The 19,512-nt window shown below is 72.2% G+C and overlaps 1 protein-coding gene across 1 annotated transcript; it reads left to right on the top strand.

The window, feature by feature from the left end:
* The first annotated feature begins 2,821 nt into the window (after positions 1 to 2,821).
* Positions 2,822 to 18,440, top strand: NFIX (nuclear factor I X). Its single transcript, XM_066208987.1, is given in 10 exon segments — positions 2,822 to 2,863; positions 9,720 to 10,251; positions 12,977 to 13,039; positions 13,332 to 13,406; positions 13,692 to 13,812; positions 14,537 to 14,651; positions 14,653 to 14,671; positions 14,967 to 15,089; positions 15,343 to 15,509; positions 18,321 to 18,440. Coding segments are annotated over 10 exon segments (1,314 nt in total). The 5' UTR covers positions 2,822 to 2,836; the 3' UTR covers positions 18,393 to 18,440.
* Positions 18,441 to 19,512: the final 1,072 nt, after the last annotated feature.

Here is a 19,512-nt window from a genome sequence, read left to right on the forward strand (position 1 = left end):
GGCGTCTGCCTTATCGCGGGGGTCCCGGCAGGGTTTGGGGGACCCCCGTGGGGGTAACGCGGCTCCTCCGTGGGGCCGCCGCCACCCCCAAACGGGGGAAACCGGGGCGGGGGGCGCATTGCCAGCGACCCCTCGGCTCCTCCCCGTGATGGGGCGGGGGGGGGGGAGGGCTGGGCTGGGGGCGGACCCCCCCCAAATCCCCCCCCTAACCCCCCCCTAACCCCCCCAAACCTTTTCAGCCGCCGCCAAGGCCGGGGCCGCTGCCAAGCGCCGGGCGCCGTTAACCCCTCCGTGCCCGCCGCCCGCCCCCCGGGCCCCCCCCCAATCACCGGGATCCCCCCCCTCGACGGGGAGAGAGGAACGGGATTAACGGGCCGGGGGCTGCTGGGGCCCGCTCCTCGCGGGGCCCCTCGGGGGGGGGGGGGGGAACGCCGGAGCCCCCCCCCCTCCCGTCCCCGCCCGTTCTGGCGGGAGCCGCCGGGGGCCGCGGAGCGGGGGGGCAGCCCTAATGGCTTCCAGGCCTCGGCAGCCGCCGAAAATCTGCCGCCGAGCCGAGCCAAAAACCCCCGAAATCGCCCCAAAAGCTTCCCCTGGGCCTCCCCGGGGAGGGGGGGGGGGTCCAATGGGCTGCAGCCCCCCCCGCAGACCCCCCTCCCCGGGCAGCCGGGGGTCCCGATTTCCCCCTCGGCCGGTGGAACCGGGGCCCCCTGAAGCGGCCCGGCGGGAGGGGCCCCGTTTTGGGGCAGTTTCGCCTGATTTGGGGGATTCTGCGCTTCCCGCGTTTGTCCCGAATTTCCCTCGCCGGGGAGGGGGGGGGACACCTGTGTCCCCTCCCCTCGTGTCCCCGGGGCTGGCGGGTGACCCACTGCAGTGGCGTGGCGTGTCGCGGGATGTCGCGACACGGTGCGGGCACGGCGTCGCCCCCCCCCCCCCCGGCCCCGCGCTGGGCTCCATCTGCGGCCGCAGCCGGTGACAGCGACACATCTGGCGCGGGGGGTCCCCGAGCAGCTGGTGGGGACAGTGGGGACACTGTGGGGGGGACACACACACACACACACGGGGGGGGCGACACGCGCGCGCTGGCGACACGCGGGGACACTCGGGACCGGGACCGCCCGGTGTCCCCACGGTGTCCCCTCCCGGTGCCTGGCGGGGCGGGGGGTTTGTCCCCCCGTGTCACCCCCGCCCCTGCAGGGTGGCAGTGCCACCTCCGCCCCCCTCCCAGCGCGGGGAGGGGACACGGCTGTGCCACCCACGGGGGACACCCCCGGGGACACCCGCGGTCCTCAAAGCCGTGTCCCCCGGTGTCACCCCGCGCTGCCGGGGGCGGCGGAGGCTCCGGCAGCGAAGGGGTGACAGCGGCGGTGGCGGCGGTGCCAGCGCTGGCACCGGGTGGTGACAGATGGCGGAGGGACGCGGCCGCAGCCGGAATGACAGATGAGGCTCCGCCGTCACCGCGGCTGCCATCGCCACTGTCACTGTCACACTGTCACTGCCATCGCCGTGTCACTGCCATCGCTGTGTCACTGTCACCAGTGTCACCCGCACCGCCGTGGCACTGTCACTGTCACTGCCATCACCATGGCACTGTCATCACAGTGTCACAGACACCGTCAGTGTCACCCACACCACCATGGCACTGTCACTGCCATGGCACTGTCATCGCTGTGTCACTGTCACCAGTGTCACCCACATCGCCATGGCACTGTCACTGTCACACTGTCAGTGCCATCACCGTGTCAGTGCCAGTGTCACCCACATCGCCATGGAACTGTCACTGTCACACTGTCAGTGCCATCACCGTGTCAGTGCCAGTGTCACCCGCACCGCCATGGCAGTGTCACTGTCACTGCCATCGCTGTGTCACTGTCACCGCCATCGCTGTGTCACTGTCACCAGAGTCACCCACACCACCATGGCACTGTCACCACTACTGCCATCACCATGGCACTGCCAGCAGCAGTGTCACCCACACCACCATGGCACTGCCATCACCCTGCCATTACCAGTGTCACCTGCACCGCCATGGCACTGGCACTGGCACTGCCACCAGTGTCACCGTCACCAGTGTCACCCACACCACCATGGCACTGTCACTGTCACTGCCATGGCACTGTCATCGCTGTGTCACTGTCACCAGTGTCACCCACACCACCATGGCACTGTCACTGTCACTGCCATGGCACTGTCATCGCTGTGTCACTGTCACCAGTGTCACCCACACCACCATGGCGCTTGTCACCACCCCACGGCACCGTCCCTGTGGCTGTCGCTCTCACTGTCACTGTCGCTGTCACAGTCACTGGACCTGTCAGTGCCTTGGTCACCACGGCGGTCACTGCTGTGTCACCTCCAGCACTGCTGTCACTGTCACCGTCACCTGCGGGGACCCTCAGGGGCTCCCGTGGCGCTGCGGGGTCACAGTGACGGGGGGAGAGGATGCAGAGGGGGTGGCGGCCACCCCATATGTCCCCTCGTATGTCCCAAGTGTCCCTCAAGTGTCCCCCCGTGTCCCCGCGTGTCCCCTCGAGTCCCCCACGCCCCATCCCGACATGGGCGTGGCCTCCGGCACAACGGGCGTGCCACCAAACCGAATGGGCGGTCCCAACCACGAAGGGAGGCGTGTCCTCCGCCACTTGGGCGTGTCCCCGAGGGGGCGCGGCCTCCCCGGGGTGGGCGTGGCCGGCGCGCGCTTCCCGCGGCAAAAGTGCGGCGGGCGCCAACTTCGGGCAAAACTTTCCCCGCGCTCCGCCGGCACCGGGACCCCCGGGACCCCCCCCCCCGGCAGCCCCCCCGGAGCCCCCCGCCATGCCCCGCCGCGGCTGACACCGCCGCCATGTACTCCCCGTATTGTCTCACCCAGGTACGGCCGGGCCGGGGGGGGCCGGGACCGGGAGGCGCCCGGTAACGGCGGCGCTGGGACGGGGGGAACGGGGGGGGAGGGGGTTGGACCGGTGCCCTTTGGTGCTCGCCGCCATCGGCTGCTGCTCCCCCCCCCAAAAAACGGGGTGTCACGGATGGGGTTGCGTCCCCTCTGCGGTGGCCGCTGCCTCCCCGGGGGCAGCGGGGACCGAGATAGGGCCGGTCCGGTAATGCCGTCCCGGAGCGGCCCCGGTGGGCTCCCCGGTGCGGGGGCTCCCGGTTCTGCCCTCGGTGCGCGGCGGATCTGAGCCCCGGGAGCCTCGGCCCGGTGCCGGCGCTGAGCTCCGGTGTCGCCGGGGTCCCCTCGGGGGGCGCGGGGGGCTCGGAGCGGGACCGCGGGGACGCGACCGCCGGTGCCACGGGGGGGGTTCCGGGCGGGACCCCGGCCCCGGAGCGGGGTTGTGGCGCCGGGATCCGTCAGAGCGCGGCCGGGGAGGATCCGGGAGGCGACTTCGGGGGCGAAACCCGGCGGGGGCACCGAGCCCGGGAGACGCCTCGTTCCGGGGGGGCTTTGGGGCGATCGCGGCGGGCCGTGGGCTCGGGAGGGGGACCCGTGACTCCTCTTTGGGGGGGGGGCACGCGTGGGGAGCAGCAGCACCGAGCGCTGCTCGGGGAGGACCCAAGTCGGGGGGCTGCAGCAGCAGCGCTGGGGGGTCCCTCCGGGGGTCTCCTGCCCCTCCGCGCTGTCCCGGGCTGCCCTCGGTGTCCCCCCCGGCTCGGTTTGCGGGGCTGCCAGGCCCCTCCCGGGCCGTTCCCCGCCCCCCCCCCGCCGGCGTTGCCCTTTTCTCCCGCTTTTCGGGGCGGTTTTGGCGGCCGGTTGCGTCTGGGCCGGCGGCCAGCGGGCGCTTCTCGCAGCTTCGGCGCCCGCCCCGCACACGCGTGTGTGCACGAGCCGGCGACACGCCAGCGCACACGCGTGTGCCCCCCCCAAATTCCCCCCCACCCCGCCCCACTCTCCTCCTTGCACACGCGTGTGCGCGCCCCCCGGCCTCGTGTGCGCGCTCCCCTCGTGTGCCGCCCTTTCTCCTCCGCGCCGCCGCCGTTCGCCGCTCCCGGGGCGGGTTTGGGCCGGTGCCACCGGTGGAATTTGGGGCGCTGGGTGGCACCGGGTGTTGTCACGGCCCGCGGGGCGAGCGGGCGCGGGTTGGCCTTGGCGCGGCGGCGGTGTCCTCCCGGTGTCCCCTGGTGTCCCCTGGCAGCGGGTCCGGCCTCCATGGGGACACCTCAGGCTGTCGGTGCCGCGGCTGCTGGCTGGGCCGGGATCCCCTCCTTGTCCCCTGGTGTCCCCTCCGCGTCCCCCGGGGTGTCCCCGTGTCCCCTCCCCGCCGTGCAGAGCCACCTCCCGCTCGCCCCCGGGGCCTCGGGTCACCGCCACCATCCCGGCATCACCGCCGGTGTCACCGCCGTGGGGAGGGGACACCCCCAGCCCTGTCCCAGTGCCCCGGTGGCTGCAGGGGGTGACGGCCAAGCGCGGGCTGGCAGGAGCCGCGCGTGACACACCTGTGACACTCGCACGTGTGAAAAGGCACAGGTGTGACACACGCGTGACAGGGGCGCAGGTGTGACACGTCCGTGCCGGGCTGTGACGTCGAGTGACAGGTGTGACACGCGTGACGAGGACAGGGCCAGCGCGCACACGCGCGTGTCGCCCCTCGGCGCGTCACGGCCGCCGCGCACACGTGGCACACGCGCCTGACGCCCTCAGGTGTGCGTGACACACGCGTGTGCAAGGGCCCGGCGCCCCCCACGCCGTGGCTGATGCAATCGGGGCAGGGGGAGGCACCACCCCCCCTCCCCCCCTGCCGCCACGTGCCGGGGGTGACACTCGTGGGGGACACATCGGGGGGCGACGTGTAGCTCGTGTCACCCCCAAACACGGTCACACGCGGTGCTGCCTCACCCCCGTGTCACTCTGCGGGGCCGAGCCCCCTCCCCGTGTCCCCCCTCGTGTCCCCCCCCCCCTCTCCCCGGTCGCTGGCGGCATCAATAATGGAGGAGCCCTTGGCCGGGCCGGGGGGGCCCTGAATTATTGATGGGCCACAAAAAGCTTTCTTGGACGCCGCAGCACCGCGGGGCCCCCCCCCCGGCCCGGGGCTGGCACGGGGCCACGGCGGCGATGGGGCCGGGGGGCTGCGGGGGGAACGCCCGGACGCCGCGGGCCGGCGCTGCCAAACCGCATCGCTCGGCCCCGAGCTCTGCGGCACAGCCCGCGGCCACCGCCGCTCCCTCCTTCCCTCCCCGGAACCCCCGGGACCACCCTCCCCCCCCCCTCCCCAGCCCCGGGCACGGCCCGGATGTCGGGGTCCCGGTTGGGGACAAAGCGGGGCGGGGGGGGGGGACGGATGCCCGCCTTCCCCTCGAGCCGCCCGGAGCCGGGATGCTCCACGTGGCTGCGGGCAGGGCAGGGCAGGGCCCGGCGGGCTCTTCCTCCGCGCCTCCACCCACCCCCCCAAAATACCAGGGCTCCCCCCCACCCCCGTGAGTGCCACGACCCCCCCCCCGCAATGCCCGACAGCCCGACCCCACCCCCGGTGCCGGGGTGCCCCCCGAACTCGGCGGGTCTCCCCGTTCTCAGCTGCCTGGGCTCCTGCCAGAACCATCCGGCGCGTTCTCGGCGAGGCCACCTGGACCCAGCCAGGGTCCCCCCCCCCAGCCCAGGACATGGGGGTCCCCCCCCAGACTCCCCGCTCGGGGGTCCAGGACACCCCTGGCTGGCTGCCGCCCCCCTCGGCCGCCCCGCTGCCCCCCTCCCCACGCACGGGAGGGTCTTGGCAGCGGCGGCAGGGGCCGCCGGGGGGATTTTTGGCGGCAATTCCGCCTGTTTCGGGCTGTTTTCTCTCGCGGCGAAGCCGAGGGCCGGGGGGAGCTGGCAGCGGCGCGGGAGGGCGGGCGCTGCCGGGGCCGGGGGGGGGCGGTGGGGGGGGGGAATGAAGGGGAGGGTTTGGTTGGGGAGGGGGGGATGGTGGGTGGGTTGGTTGGTTGGTTTGTGGCTTTTTTTTTTTTTAATTTTTTTTTTCCTCTCCCTCCTTTTTTTTTTTAAATTTTTTTTTTACATCCCTTTTTTTAATTTTTTTTTACATCCTTTTTTTTTTGTCTTTTTTTTTTTCCTTTTTTTTTTTTCCCTTTTTTTTTTTTTAATTTCTGTTTTTTTTTTTTTTCTGGGCTTTTTCCCTCCCCAATCCGGCGCCGCCCCCCCCCCCTTTCCCCAAACCTCCCCCCCCCCCGCCCCTCCAAACCCCCCCTCAGCTTTTCGCCTGGCGCTTTGCCGGGCGCTCGCAGCTGCGGACGCGGCGACGTGGCTTCGCCCGAGACTGCGGCTCCAATGCGGGGCCGGCGCAGCCAATGGCAGCTCCGCGGCACCGCGGCACCGCCGCCGGACCCCGCCTCGGCACCGGGACCCCCGCCCCGACCGCGACCCCCCGGCACGGCCACCGACGGCGGGGCCTGCGCCGAAACCCCGGGCACGAGGCTCCGGATCCTTCCGTGGCCGTGCCGGGGAGGGGTCCCAGGTGTCGGGGAGGGGTCCCGGGTGTCAAGGAGGGGACAGGGTGTCCGGGCGGTGTCACCGGAGCCGGTGGCTCTTTCTCCGTGCCAAGGTTTTGGCGAGGAACCGGGAGGTTCGGGCCGCTGAGCCTCGTCCACCTGAGGCCGCCTGAGTCCCCTCCGTGCCCTCCCTGGGGGTCACTCAGGTGGCCAGGCGGGGTCACTCAGGTGGCCGGGAGGGGTCCTAGGTGACCAAAGGGGTCACTCAGGTGTCTGGGAAGGGGTCTCAGGTGTCCAGGAGAGGTCACTCAGGTGTCTGGGAGGGTTCTCAGGTGCACAGAGAGTTCCCAGCTGGTTGGAGGGGTCACCCAGGTGGCCAGAGGGGTCACCCAGGTGGCCAAAGGGGTCACTCAGATGTCCAGGCAGGTCTCAGGTGTCCACAGGGGTCTCAGGTGTCCCAAAACCCACCCTCCACCCTGCCGGGCCTGTGCATCCAGCAGGGAGAAACCCTGGGGCAGGGGCTGCCAACCACCATCCTCAACCCTCCTCCCCCCCCCAAAAAAATTACCCCTCCCCGCTGCGGCTTTGGGTTGAAAACCGCGAGGTTTGGGGCTGGGCGGGAGCCGCTGCCCAGGCCCGTTGCCGAAACGCCCAAATTTTGGTTTCTTTCCTTTGCACAGAGGGATTTAATTACCGGGGGGGGGGGCGCGGGGGGGGAGATTGTTGGCTCCGAGTGCCGCGTCCGGGATTTTTTGGGGGCAGAAACGTCGGGTTTGGGGCCGTTCCGCGCTGGGGCCGCCACGGGGCCGGGGCGAGCGGCCAAATCCGGGGCCTTTCCCTCGCCGGGGGCGGTGGGGCAGAGCGGGACCCCCGGGAACCCCCCCGGGCGTCCAGAAACGTCCTCGCTCGACCCTTTTTGCACGAGGGGGTTTTTTTTTTGCACTTTTTTTTTTTTTCCACGAATTTGTTGTTTTTTTTTTTTTTTACGAGGATTTTTTTTTTTTTTTCAAGAACGAGGGCTTGGGGTTTTTTTTGCACGAGGGTTTTTTTTTTTTTTTTTTTGCACGAGGGGTTTTATTTTTTTTTTTGCACGAGGGGTTTTATTTTTTTTTGCACGAGGGTTTTTTTTTTTTTTACACGAGGTTTCCTTTTCTTTCTCGCACGAGGGCTTTTTTTTTTATTATTGTTTTGCACGAGTTTTTTTTTTCCTTTTTTTTACGAGGTTTTTATTTTTTTTTTTTGCACGAGGGTCTTTTTGCACGAGGGGCCGCAACAGGACCCCCCCCCCCCTCCCCTCCCAGCGCTTGGGGGTTGTTTTTTGGGGAGAAATGGCGGAGTTTTGGTTCAGCCCCCCCCCTCCACACCCCCCCCAGCGCGGGGTCCCCCCCGGTGCACGCGCGTTGCACACGCGGGGCGCGCGCGGGGCACACGCGGGGCACACTCGGCCCCCCCCCCCCAGTGGCCACACCCCCTTTCTGCCAAACCACGCCCACCAGGCCACGCCCCCATCGCTCCCGCCCAATGGGAGGGCCGCTCCCCCCGCGCGCTGCGCTCCCATTGGCCGCCGCCGCGCCGGTCCCGGTGCCAAAAAGGGGCCGCGGCGGCTCCGCGCGCTCCGCGCCCGCGGCGGCGGCGGCTCCGGGACCCCCCGACAGAGACACCGCCCCCCCCCCCCCCTCACCGCCCGCCTCCCCAAAATACCGGGACCCTCGGCCCGCACACACACCCCCCGACACCGGCAGGGACACCCCCGCACCGCCCCCGCACCGGGTCACCTCCCGGTAACCGGGACCCCCCGCACCGGGGTACCCCCATCGCCCGGTAACCGGGACCCCCCCCCGGCCGCCGCGCTGTCCCGCCAGGCGGGACCCCCGCTCCCCCATCCCGCCGTAACCGGGGTCCCCCCGTAGCTGAGCGGGTTCCCCCCGCGGGGTCCGCACCCCCGGACCCGCTCTCCCCCACCCCCCCCCCCAAATTCCCGGTAGTCCCCGTTAACCCTTTCCCCCCCACGCTCCGTTTGCGCCCCTCCCGGTCCCCGGTGTCGCCCCCCGGTTCCGCCCCGCCGGGGCCCGACTGGCAGCTGCCTACGGCCGGGATGAACCGCCGCGATGGTACGGACGGGACGGGCCGGGAGCGGCGGGGCCGGGCCGGGGACCGGGGACAGGCGGCGGTGGCACCGGGGACCGCGACAGCGGCCGGGGAGCGGGGAACGGAGGCGCCGGCGGTGGGAACGGAGGTGGCACCGGGGACCGCCGGGGACCGAGCTCGGCCGCACCGGGGCCGGGGTTGGCAGCAGGGACCGGCGGCGCCGGGGATGGGGACCGGGGCGGCCGAGCCCCGACGGCAGCGGGAGTGTCACCGGGGCTGTGGTGACACGGGGACCGGGCTGTGGCAGTCCCCGAGACACGGCTGTGGTGACAGCGGGGATGGGGCTGTGAGGACACCGGGAACGGAGCTGCGGTGACACCGGGAATGAGGCTGTGCCAGCACCGGGGTTTGGGCTGCGGGGACACCAGGGATGGGGCTGCGGTGGCACCGGGGATGGAGCTGTGGTGACACCGGGGATGGGGCTGCGGTGGCACCGGGGATGGAGCTGTGGTGACACCGGGGATGGGGCTGCGGTGGCACCGGGGATGGAGCTGTGGTGACACCGGGAATGAGGCTGCGGGGACACCGGGGATGGGGCTGTGGTGACACCGGGAATGAGGCTGCGGGGACACCGGGAACGAGGCTATGCCAGCACCGGGGATGGGACTGCGGTGACACCGGGAACGGGGCTGTGGTGACACCGGGGATGGGGCTGCGGGGACACCGGGAATGAGGCAGCGGTGACACCGGGAACGAGGCTATGCCAGCACCGGGGTTGGAGCTGCGGGGACACCGGGAATGAGGCAACGGTGACACCGGGAACGAGGCTATGCCAGCACCAGGGTTGGAGCTGCGGGGACACCGGGAATGGGGCTGCGGTGGCACCGGGGATGGAGCTGTGGTGACACCGGGGATGGAGCTGGGTTGGCACCGGGCATGAGGCCGTGTTGGTGACACCGGGGACAGGGACGGGACTGGGACCAGCTCAGCCGTCCCCGCTGCGGCCACGCGGGAGCCCCGCGGCACCGGGAGCCGCCTCCTGAGCCCGGGAGCCTCCCGGGGGGCACCGGGACCGCGGCTCATCCCCGCGGGGCCGGCACCGCCGGGGTCCCCCTTGGGGTTTCCCCGCGGGGCCACACCTCTGCTCCCCCGGGCACGGGGATGGGGACGGTCCCCTCCCTCCGCGGCCGCCGCCCCAGCCCCGTGCCTGTGGAATTCCCGTGCAGGATGAGTTCCACCCCTTCATCGAGGCGCTGCTGCCCCACGTCCGGGCCTTCTCCTACACCTGGTTCAACCTCCAGGCCCGCAAGCGCAAGTACTTCAAGAAGCACGAGAAGAGGATGTCCAAGGAGGAGGAGCGCGCCGTCAAGGACGAGCTGCTGGGCGAGAAGCCGGAGGTCAAGCAGAAATGGGCCTCGCGCCTCCTGGCCAAGCTGCGCAAGGACATCCGGCCCGAGTGCCGCGAGGACTTCGTGCTGTCCGTCACCGGCAAGAAGGCGCCGTGCTGCGTCCTCTCCAACCCCGACCAGAAGGGCAAGATCCGCCGCATCGACTGCCTGCGCCAGGCCGACAAGGTGTGGCGCCTGGACCTGGTGATGGTCATCCTCTTCAAGGGCGTCCCGCTGGAGAGCACCGACGGCGAGCGCTTGGCCAAGGCGCCCCAGTGCGCCAGCCCGGGGCTCTGCGTGCAGCCCCACCACATCGGCGTCACCATCAAGGAGCTCGACCTCTACCTGGCCTACTTCGTCCACGCGCCAGGTGAGTGACGGGAGCGGCAGCGCGGAACCGGCGCCGAGCCCGCCTGAACCCACCCGAGCCGCGGCTCTGGGGATGGCGCCCACCCCCGAAAGATGTCCCGATGCTTCACCGGGGGGGGTCTACAGGGCCACCCCGAGCCCCTCAGGGGACCCCCGACCCCACCCGGGGCGTCCCCGGGCCGGCCTCGCTCGCACAAAGCCGCGCCGAGTGCCAGCGGCGCGCGCCCGGCGCCGCCTGCCAAGCCCGGAGCGTGCCAGGGTGGGCACCGGGATGGCGCCGGGGCTTGGCAGCACCGGGACGGGGCCGGGAGCCATGCCGGGCACCGGGGGTGGGCGATGCCGTGGGCACCGGGCTGTGCCCGGAGCACCCGCGCCCCTCTGGTGCCCGGGGTGGGGGTCCCGGTGCCGCTCGGGGGGGCTGGGGAGGGGTCACAGGGGTGTGGGTGTGGGGTTTGGGGGGTCACAGGGGTGTGAACGCGGGGTTTGGGGGTCACACGCGCGTGAAAACGCAGCCAAAGCTGGGGGCAGGCGTGTGCGCAGGGGGGACACCCCGTGCGTGTGTTTTGGGGGCTCCCCAGCCCAGCCGCTCGGCCCTGCCCGTCGCCCCCGCTGTGCTCAGGGGCAATTTTGGGGCCGGATCGGGGGGGTTCGGGTCCCTCCCGGGTGGGGGTCTCGCTCCTTGCCGGGCGCTGAGGGCGAAGGAAGCGCTTTGGGGGGTTCCTCTCCCGCCCCCCTCCCCAAAACCCCCCTCGGCGCCCTCACGCCAGACCCAGCAGACACAGGGTGTGGGGGGAAGCCCCCCTCCCCCCCAGGCCCCCCCATTTCCCCCCTCCCCGGCCCAGCTGCCGGGGGCTCCAATCCCCCAAACGCGGCGCTGCCAAAATGGCCCCGGTTGGCACCGTGCCCCCGCCAGCGGCACGAGGCCCCCGCCGGCAGCCCCCGGCCCCGCCGCTCCCCCCACAAACCCCCGGCAGCCCCCCCGCCCCCCCCACGAGCCCCCGAGCCCCCTCCCCACGCCGGGGGCCCTTTGGCTGCCGCGGGCCCGGGGGGGGGGCTCGGTGCCAACCCCCCCCTTTGCGCCGTAAGATGGCGGCGCTTGTTGGCACCCGAAACGCGCTGCGGCACCGCGGCGCCGGGACCCCGCCGGGGTGGGGGGACCCCCCCCCTCCATCATGGCCGGGACCCCCGTGCCGAGGTGTGTGAGAGACCCCCCGCCCCCACCGCGACACCGTCAGGGCCCCCCCAAAACACGCCAAGGCCCGGCCTGGCCCCCCCAGCCCACCTGGCCCTTGGCCCTGGGGGACACGTGGGGACATCGGGGGGTCCTTCCCAGCCGGGGGGGTCCAGGGGAACTTTGGGGGGGGGGGGGTCTGTAGAGCTGGGGGGGGACAGGGGGACAGGGTGAGCTGGGGGCTGCAGGCAGGTCTGGGGGGGGGTCGCGGTGTAGCCCTGGGGGTCTCTGAGGTGAGGGGGCGGTTCCAGGTGGGCTGTGGGGGATGCCCAGGTGTTGGTGACTCCCCCCCCGCAGTGTGGGGGACGCAGGTGTGTGTGTGTGTGGGGGGGAACAACCCGTGGGGGGGTCGGGGGGCGCAGCTGCCCAGCAGCACCTGCCCCCCCCCCCCTCGTCCCCCCCCTCGGGTTTGGGGGGGCTCCGGGCTGGGGGGGGCGAGGCAGGATGGGGTGCAGGGACCCCCCCCCCCCCACAGTGGGTCTGGGGGCTGTGGGAGGACCCGGTGTGGGGTGGGTGGGGGAGGGGGGAGGAGGGGGGGTCCGGCACGTGCCCGCCGCGCGCGCCCCAAAATCCCACCCCGGGCGAGGTCACGACCCCGCGCGTGCCCCAGTGACCCCTGACCCCCCCCCCACCCCCACCACCCCCGCGGGGTGACACGGCGGGGTCACCACCGGGACGGGGACACGAGGGGGGGGCTGTCCCCGCTGTCCTCCTGTCCTTCCCCTCCGGGACACCTCAGTGGTGTGTGTGGGGGGGGGACACACACAGAGCCCCGCGACCCCCCCGGGGGCATTGGGGGACCCTCCTTGGGGGGGGGGGGACACCCATTCCCATGGGTCGGGGGTCCCTGGGGGGTGTTCCCAGGTGTGTGCGGGGGGGGGGGGCAGGACCGGGGGGTGTGTGCGGTGTGTGTGTGGGGGGGGGAAACCCCCCGGCGTCCGGGTGCGCCCCCCCCGTCCCCAAACCCCGCACAGACAATGGGCGCTTTGTTGGCGCTGCCCGCTGGCGGGGGGCCAGCGCATTCCTGGCCCCCGGCCCGGCCCCACGGCGGCCCCCGGCCCCCCCCCCGGCTCAGCCCGGCCCCCCCCCGGCGCGGCCCGGCCCCCTGCCAGCCCTAAACCCCCCCCCCCCGCCGCCTCTGCGAGCCCCCCCAGCCCCCCCCCCCAATATCACCCCCATCACCTGGCCCAGGGGTGCGCGGCCACGCGGGGGGGCACCCCCACACCTGGGGCGCTGCCGGGGGGGGGGGGTCCGGCCGGCGGGCCCTCCCCCCCCCTCCCCCCGGGAGGGGCCGCGGGCTCTGGCGAGGTCCCGGCGGGCGCTCACCTCGAACGACCCCGCGGGAACAAGGGGCCCTTGAGCGCCGGCACCGGCGGCGGGGCCGCCCCCACCCGCGGGGTCCCCGGGGGTCGGGGGGGACACGCTGCGGACCGGGGAGGAGGGGGGGGGGGACACCCCCGGTGTCCGCGTTTGACCCCCCCCTCCAATCCCCCAGATTCGGGACAATCCGACAGCTCGAACCCCCAGGGGGACGCGGACATCAAACCACTGCCCAACGGTGAGTGGCCCCTCCCGCCGTCCCCTTGTCCCCTCCCGGTGTCCCCACGGTCCCCTCAGTGTCCCCTCCTGGTGTCCCCGTGTGCCATCAGTGTCCACTCGTGGTGTCCTCAGCGTCCCCTCTGTCCCCCCGCAGTGCTCACTGTCCCCTCAGTGTCCCCTCCTGGTGTCCCTGTGTCCCCACAGTGTCCCCAAGTGTCCTTAGTGTCCCCCCTGTCCCCACTGTCCCCCCGTGTCCCGCCAGCCCTGTCACCCCCGCCGTGTCCCCCCAAGTGACCCCGCGATGTCCCCAGGTCACCTGACCTTCCAGGACTGCTTCGTGACGTCGGGGGTCTGGAACGTGACGGAGCTGGTGAGGGTGTCCCAGAGTAAGTGGGGACAGGGGGGACACCGGGGGGACACCGGGGGGACACCGGGGGTGACACAGCTTGGGGTGGCATTAGGGGACACGGGAAAGGGGGTCCTGGGTGGGGGGCACCGGTGAGAGGACACAGCTGGGGGTGACATGAGGGGACACGGGAATGGGGGACACCGGGGGGACACCGGGAGGGGACAGGAGGACGCAGGAGCGATGGTGGTGACTGGGAACGGGGGCGGGGGGTGACCCTGAGTGTGTCCCCCACGTGTCCCCTGTGTGTGTCCCCCCCCCCCAGCCCCCGTGGCCACGGCGTCGGGCCCCAACTTCTCGCTGGCCGACCTGGAGAGCCCGGGGGGCTACTACAACATCAGCCCCGTGGCCCTGGGCCGCCGGCCCCTGGGGCCCCCCACCGCCAGGTACCCCCCAAACCCCCGAGACCCCCCGGCGGCTCCATTTGGGGGGTGCTCCCCCCCCTCCCCCCCCCCAGTTTGGGGGTGTTCCCCTCCCATCTCCCCAGGACACCCCAAGCTTTGGGGTCTGCATGTTCTCCCTTGCCCCTCAGAAGGACCCCCCGAGACTCTGCAGGGCCCCCTCCCCTCTCGTTTGGCGGTTTAGCGCCCACCCGGCCCCCCCATTTTGGGGTGTTCCCCCCCCTCCCCCCTCAGGGACTCCTCAACTCCCCGGGAACCCCAGAACCGGGAACCCCTGGGATTTGGGGGGGGGGGGTCTCCTTTGCGTCCCACGAGCACCTGGGACCCTCAAGGTTTCCCCCCCCCGACCCCTCTGGACACCCGGATCCTATCGGGGGGGTGGGTTGGGACCCCCAAGACTCCCCCCTTGACCCCTCCTGACCCCTGGGTCCTATCGGGGGGGTGGGTTGGGACCCCCAAGACTCCCCCCTTGACCCCTCCTGACCCTTTGGTCCTATCGGGGGGGTGGGTTGGGACCCCCAAGACTCCCTCCTTGACCCCTCCTGACCCCTGGGTCCTATCGGGGGGGTGGGTTGGGACCCCCAAGACTCCCCCCTTGACCCCTCCTGACCCCTGGGTCCTTTTTTTTGGGGGGGGGAGGGGCTGGGACCCCCACCGCTTCACGGGGTGACACTGCCGACCCCCGGAGGTGACACCCCTGTCCCCACAGCGGCCCCAAGCGCCCCAAGGCGCTGGACGAGGGGGACCTGGAGGGTCCCGGCGACGACGTCTTCTACCCCGGGCCGGGGCGGTCCCCAGCCCCCGGCAGCAGCCAGGGACCCTGGGGGGGGGGACGTTGACACCGGTGGGTGACACACGGGGGGGGGTCAAGGTGGGGGGGGGGTGGGACACGGAGAGAAGCCCTGGGGACAGATGTGGCCGTAGGAGGGGGACACCAGGGGACATTGGGGGGGACGTTGAGGGGGGGACACCAATGGGGGAGGGGGATCGGGGAGGTTTTGGGGGGCGCGGCGGGGGGGGGGGGGGAGGGTGCTCAGTGCCGGGGGGCACACGGGGACAACTCGCGGGGGTGTGTGTGGGGGTGCTGGGGTCCGGCCGCCCCCCCCCCCCCAGACCCCCTGCCCCCTCCCCGCCCCCAGGCCCGGCGGCGCTGAAGAAGTCGGGGAAGTTGGATTTCTGCAGCGCCCTGTCCGGGCACGGCGCCGCGCCCCGCATGGCCTTCGGCCACCACCCCCTGCCCGTCCTGGCCGGCGTCCGCCCCGGTGAGACCCCCGGACCCCCCCTCCCCCCCCCCCCCCGGCTCGGGGGTGACCCCGGGGGGGATAGCTGGGTGACCCTGGGCGGGGCGGGGGGGTGACATGCATCCCTGGGGAGAGCGGGTGGGCTGGCGGGAGGATGACGATGATGAGGAGGAGGAGGATGAGGAGGCTGGAGGGGGGGGGGTCCCCGTGCCCGCCGGGGGAGGGGGGGGGGGGTCCCGTGGCCGCCGGGCGCTGGCGCTGAGGGTCCCTGCAGGCAGCCCGCGGGCCACGGCCTCGGCGCTGCACTTCCCGTCGGGGTCCCTCCTGCCCCAGTCGAGCCCCTACTTCGCCCACCCCACCATCCGCTACCACCACGGGCAGGACTCGCTCAAGGACTTCGTGCAGTTCGTCTGCGCCGACGGCGCCGCCCAGGGCCCCCAGGTGCGGCGGGGACGGGCCCGGGGGTCGCGGGGGGGGACACGCGGGGACAAACCGGGACGCCCCGTCGAGGGAGGAGGGGGGGGGGGGGAAGAGCCCCGGAAAAAGGGGCGGGGCCTGGCTCAGAACGAGGTGAAAGGGGCGGGGCCGCGCTGCCTCCCCTCCTCCCCGGATGCAAATGAGGGTGAGGAGGTGGGGGGCCGTGTATGCAAATGAGGTTGCTGTAGGAGGGCCAATGGGTGTACGCGATGCAAATGAGGCCGGAGGGGCGGTGCCTGTATGCAAATGCGCCACAAGGGGCGGGGTCTGTTATGCAAATGAGCACAGGTGGCCGCGCTGGATGCGGTGACGGGGACACCCCCCCCCCCCCTCAAAAAAAAAAAGAAAAAAAACAACTCCAATCTGGGGACCCCCAACGTGGGGTACACGCCCCGCCCGGGGTCCCCCCACCTGGGGACCTCCCACCTGGGGACCCCGCGCTTGGGGAACCCCTACCGGGGACCTCCCACCTGGGGGATCCCCACGTAGGACCCACCCCCCCAACGTGGAACCCCCACTTGAGGAGCCCCCCCCAGGCGCACCTGTGTCAGGTGCGAGGGGGCCGCAGGGCCCCTCCCCCGACCCGGCCCCTCCCGTGCCACGCCCCCCCGCCCCGCCCAGCCCCGGGGGGTCCCGGGGGTCCCGTCACCGTGTTCTCGTTGCAGCCGTGCGGGGCGCAAGGCCGGGCCGGGGGGGCTGCGGGGGCCCCCCTGGCCCGACCCCTGCCCCTGCCCCCGCCGGAGCCCAAAGCCCCCAGCGGCCCCCCGGGCGGAGCCCCCGCCGCACCCCGTAAGTGCCCCCCCCCCGCGCCCCCCTGCGCCCCCCCGGCACCCCCCGGCACCCCACGGCACCCCCCGGCACCCCCCGGCACCCCACGGCACCCACCGCGCCCGCAGCCGGGCCCTGGCCGTGGGGGGCGGGGGGGCAGGGGGGGCCCGCCGGGGGAGGGGCGCAGCTGCGGGGGGGGGCAGAGAAAGGGGGTGCAGGCAGGTGTGCAAGGGGGGTGCCCAGGTGTGGGGTGCAGGTGTGCCCGAGGTGTGGGGTGGAGGTGCTCAGATTGGGGGTACAAGTGCCCAGGTGTGGGGTGCGGAGCAGTGGGGTGTAGGTGGCCCAGGTGTGAGCGGCACCCAGCTGTGGGGTGCAGGTACCCAGCTGTGGGGTATAGGTCTCCCAGCTGTGGGGCGCACCCAGATGTGGGGTGCAGGTACCCAGCTGTGGGGTACAGGTCTCCCAGCTGCGGGGCGCACCCAGATGTGGGGTGCAGGTCTCCAGGAGTGGGGTGCAGGTGTGCCCAGATGTGGGGTACAGAGCGGTGGAGTGCAGGTGCCCAGCTGTGGGGCAGCACCCAGATGTGGCGTGCAGGTCCTCGGATGTGGGTGCAGATGCCCAAATGTGCGGTGCAGGTGTTGTTGTCCAGATGCGGGGTGCAGGTGTGCCCAAGGTGTGGCTGCAGGTGCCCAGATGTGGGGACAGGTGCCCAGATGTGGGGCGCACAGCAGTGGGGGTGCAGGTACCCAGGTGGGGGCGCACCCAGCTGTGGGGTGCAGGTACCCAGGAGTGGGGTACAGGTGCCCAGATGTGGGGTGCACAGCAGTGGGGGTGCAGGTACCCAGGTGGGGGCGCACCCAGCTGTGGGGTGCAGGTACCCAGGAGTGGGGTACAGGTGCCCAGATGTGGGGCGCACAGCAGTGGGGGTGCAGGTACCCAGGTGGGGGCGCACCCAGCTGTGGGGTGCAGGTACCCAGGAGTGGGGTACAGGTGCCCAGATGTGGGGCGCGCAGCAGTGGGGGTGCAGGTACCCAGGTGTGGGCGCATCCAGGTGTGAGTGCAGGTGCCCAGATGTGGGGTACAGGTCTCCAGGAGAGGGGTACAGGTGCCCAGATGTGGGGTGCAGGTACCCGGCTGTGGGCACAGCTCTGGCCTGCAGGTGACACCTGGGGACCTCGTGGCTGGTGCCAGCAGCCACCCCGGGGTGACCCGGCACTGGGTGACACCTGTGCCCCAGGTGGTCTCGGGGGGCCCCTGGGGCAGGTGACAGGACTGGGGGTGCAGCAGGTGCCAGGGGCTGCCTGGGGAGGACCCCGAGGTGTCCCCACCACAGGTGACAGAGTGACTCAGGTGCCAGGGCTGCACAGGAGCTCCCTGATGTGCCCCCAGGACAGGAGCCAGGTGTTCCCCAGGTGTCTCCAGGTGTACTCCAGGTGCTCCCCCAGGTGACCAGGGCTGCCCAGAGGGTCTCCCCGGGGACAGGTGACAGGAGCCAGGGGGCGGCAGCAGCAGGTGGTGACGGGGGTGCCCCAGGTGACAGGTGCCCCCGCCCGGCCCGGCTGCCCGTGCATCATCACCTGCATCGTCATCGCTGTCACCTGCCCGGCGCCTCATCCCGCCCCCCGCCCATTCCAGCCCGGTTCCTTCGCCATTTTCTCTCCTTTTTACCCCATTTTCGCTCCCGGGGGGGGGGGGGGTGGGCGGGTTGTGGGTTGGGGCGGCGGGGGGCTGGGAGGGGAGCGATCCTGGACCCGGAACTCCACCGAGGACAGGTGACAACACCTGGATGTCCCTTCCTGCCCCACTCTCGGGGTGGGGACACACACCTGGGAAGGTTTGGGGCTGCGGGGTGTGTGTGGGGGGGGGGTCCGCACAGGTAAGTACCGGGGTGGGGAGGAGGGTTCGGGGGGGTGTGTCCTCACACCTGCCCGGGCTCCGCACACCTGTGGGGGGGTCCTGTCCCCCCCCCCGCGGGGCGGTGCCGGGCTGAGCCCGCTCTCCCCGCAGCATTCGCAGCGTCAGGCGCCGCCGCTGCCCCCCGCCTTGTCGGCCTCGGACCCCGCGACGGCAACTTTCTGACCCTCCCCCAGCAGCAGGTACGGCCCCTCCCACCCCCCGACACACCTGGGACCCCCCCTTGGGCACCTGGACCTCCCCCTTGGGCACCCGGACCCCCCCCCCCCCCCGCACACCTGGGGTCTCTCCCCATAGAGGGACACTCGAATCGCCCCCTTGGACACCTGGGGGGGACACCTGAGACACCCCCCCCGCATATCTCAGTGTCCTCCAGGACACCTGAGACCTCTCCCGGACACCTGGGTGTCCCCATTGGACCCCTGGGTGCCCCCCCTCATACCTGGGCACCCCGCAACACACACCTGGGTGTCCCTGTTGGACCCCTGGGTGCCTCTCCCACACCTGAGGTCCCCGGACACACCTGGGTGTCCCCCCACACACCTGAGCCCCCCCCCCGCACACCTGGGTGTCCCCCCACGCCCACCGGAGTCCCCCCGCGGGCCACGCCCCCCGCGATGACATCAGCGCGGGGGACAAAGAGGGGCGTGGCCAAGCCGTCCCAGCGGGGCCGCCATTGGCCCCCCCGGCTGGGTGGCACGAGGCCCGATTGGCTGCCTGCCCTGCGGCGCCGAGCGCTGATTGGCTGGCGCGGGCGCGGGACCGCGGCGGGGCTCGGAGCCAATAGGACGCGGCGGAGGGGGGGGGGAACCAGGGCTGGCAGCCAATGGGGGCTCTCGGCGGGCCAAGCAGAGCGGAGCCTGATTGGCTGGCACCGCCAGGCGGTTGTGGGCGGAGCCAGCGCTGATTGGCTGGCACCGGCAGCGCCTTGGCAGGCTGCGGGCGCTGCGGCGGCACGGCGCGATCCCATTGGCCGAGAGCGGTGGTGCGGCGGCGCCGCAGCCAATGGCGGGGCGGCTCTCGCGGGAGGGGGCGGGGCCAAGCCGGGGGAGGGGGTTACGCCCCCCCCCCCCAAACCATGTGCCCCACCTTGAGACTCTGGGGGGGGGGGTCTCAGCCCCTTCTGGGGGTCACGGGGGGGGGGGGTCCTGGGCGGTTCGAGCCCCCCTCAATCCCGAGACCCCCGAGCACGGGGGGAGGTCCCCAACCCAATTTGGGGGGGGTTTGGGGGGGGTCAGGAGAGTTTGGGGGTTTGTCCCCCCCTCCCCCAGAGTGTCCCCTCACC

Source organism: Chamaea fasciata, unplaced genomic scaffold, assembly GCF_029207755.1.
Source record: "Chamaea fasciata isolate MVZ Bird 193981 ecotype frontalis unplaced genomic scaffold, bChaFas1.0.hap1 SCAF_571, whole genome shotgun sequence".
Taxonomy (NCBI): domain Eukaryota; kingdom Metazoa; phylum Chordata; class Aves; order Passeriformes; family Sylviidae; genus Chamaea; species Chamaea fasciata.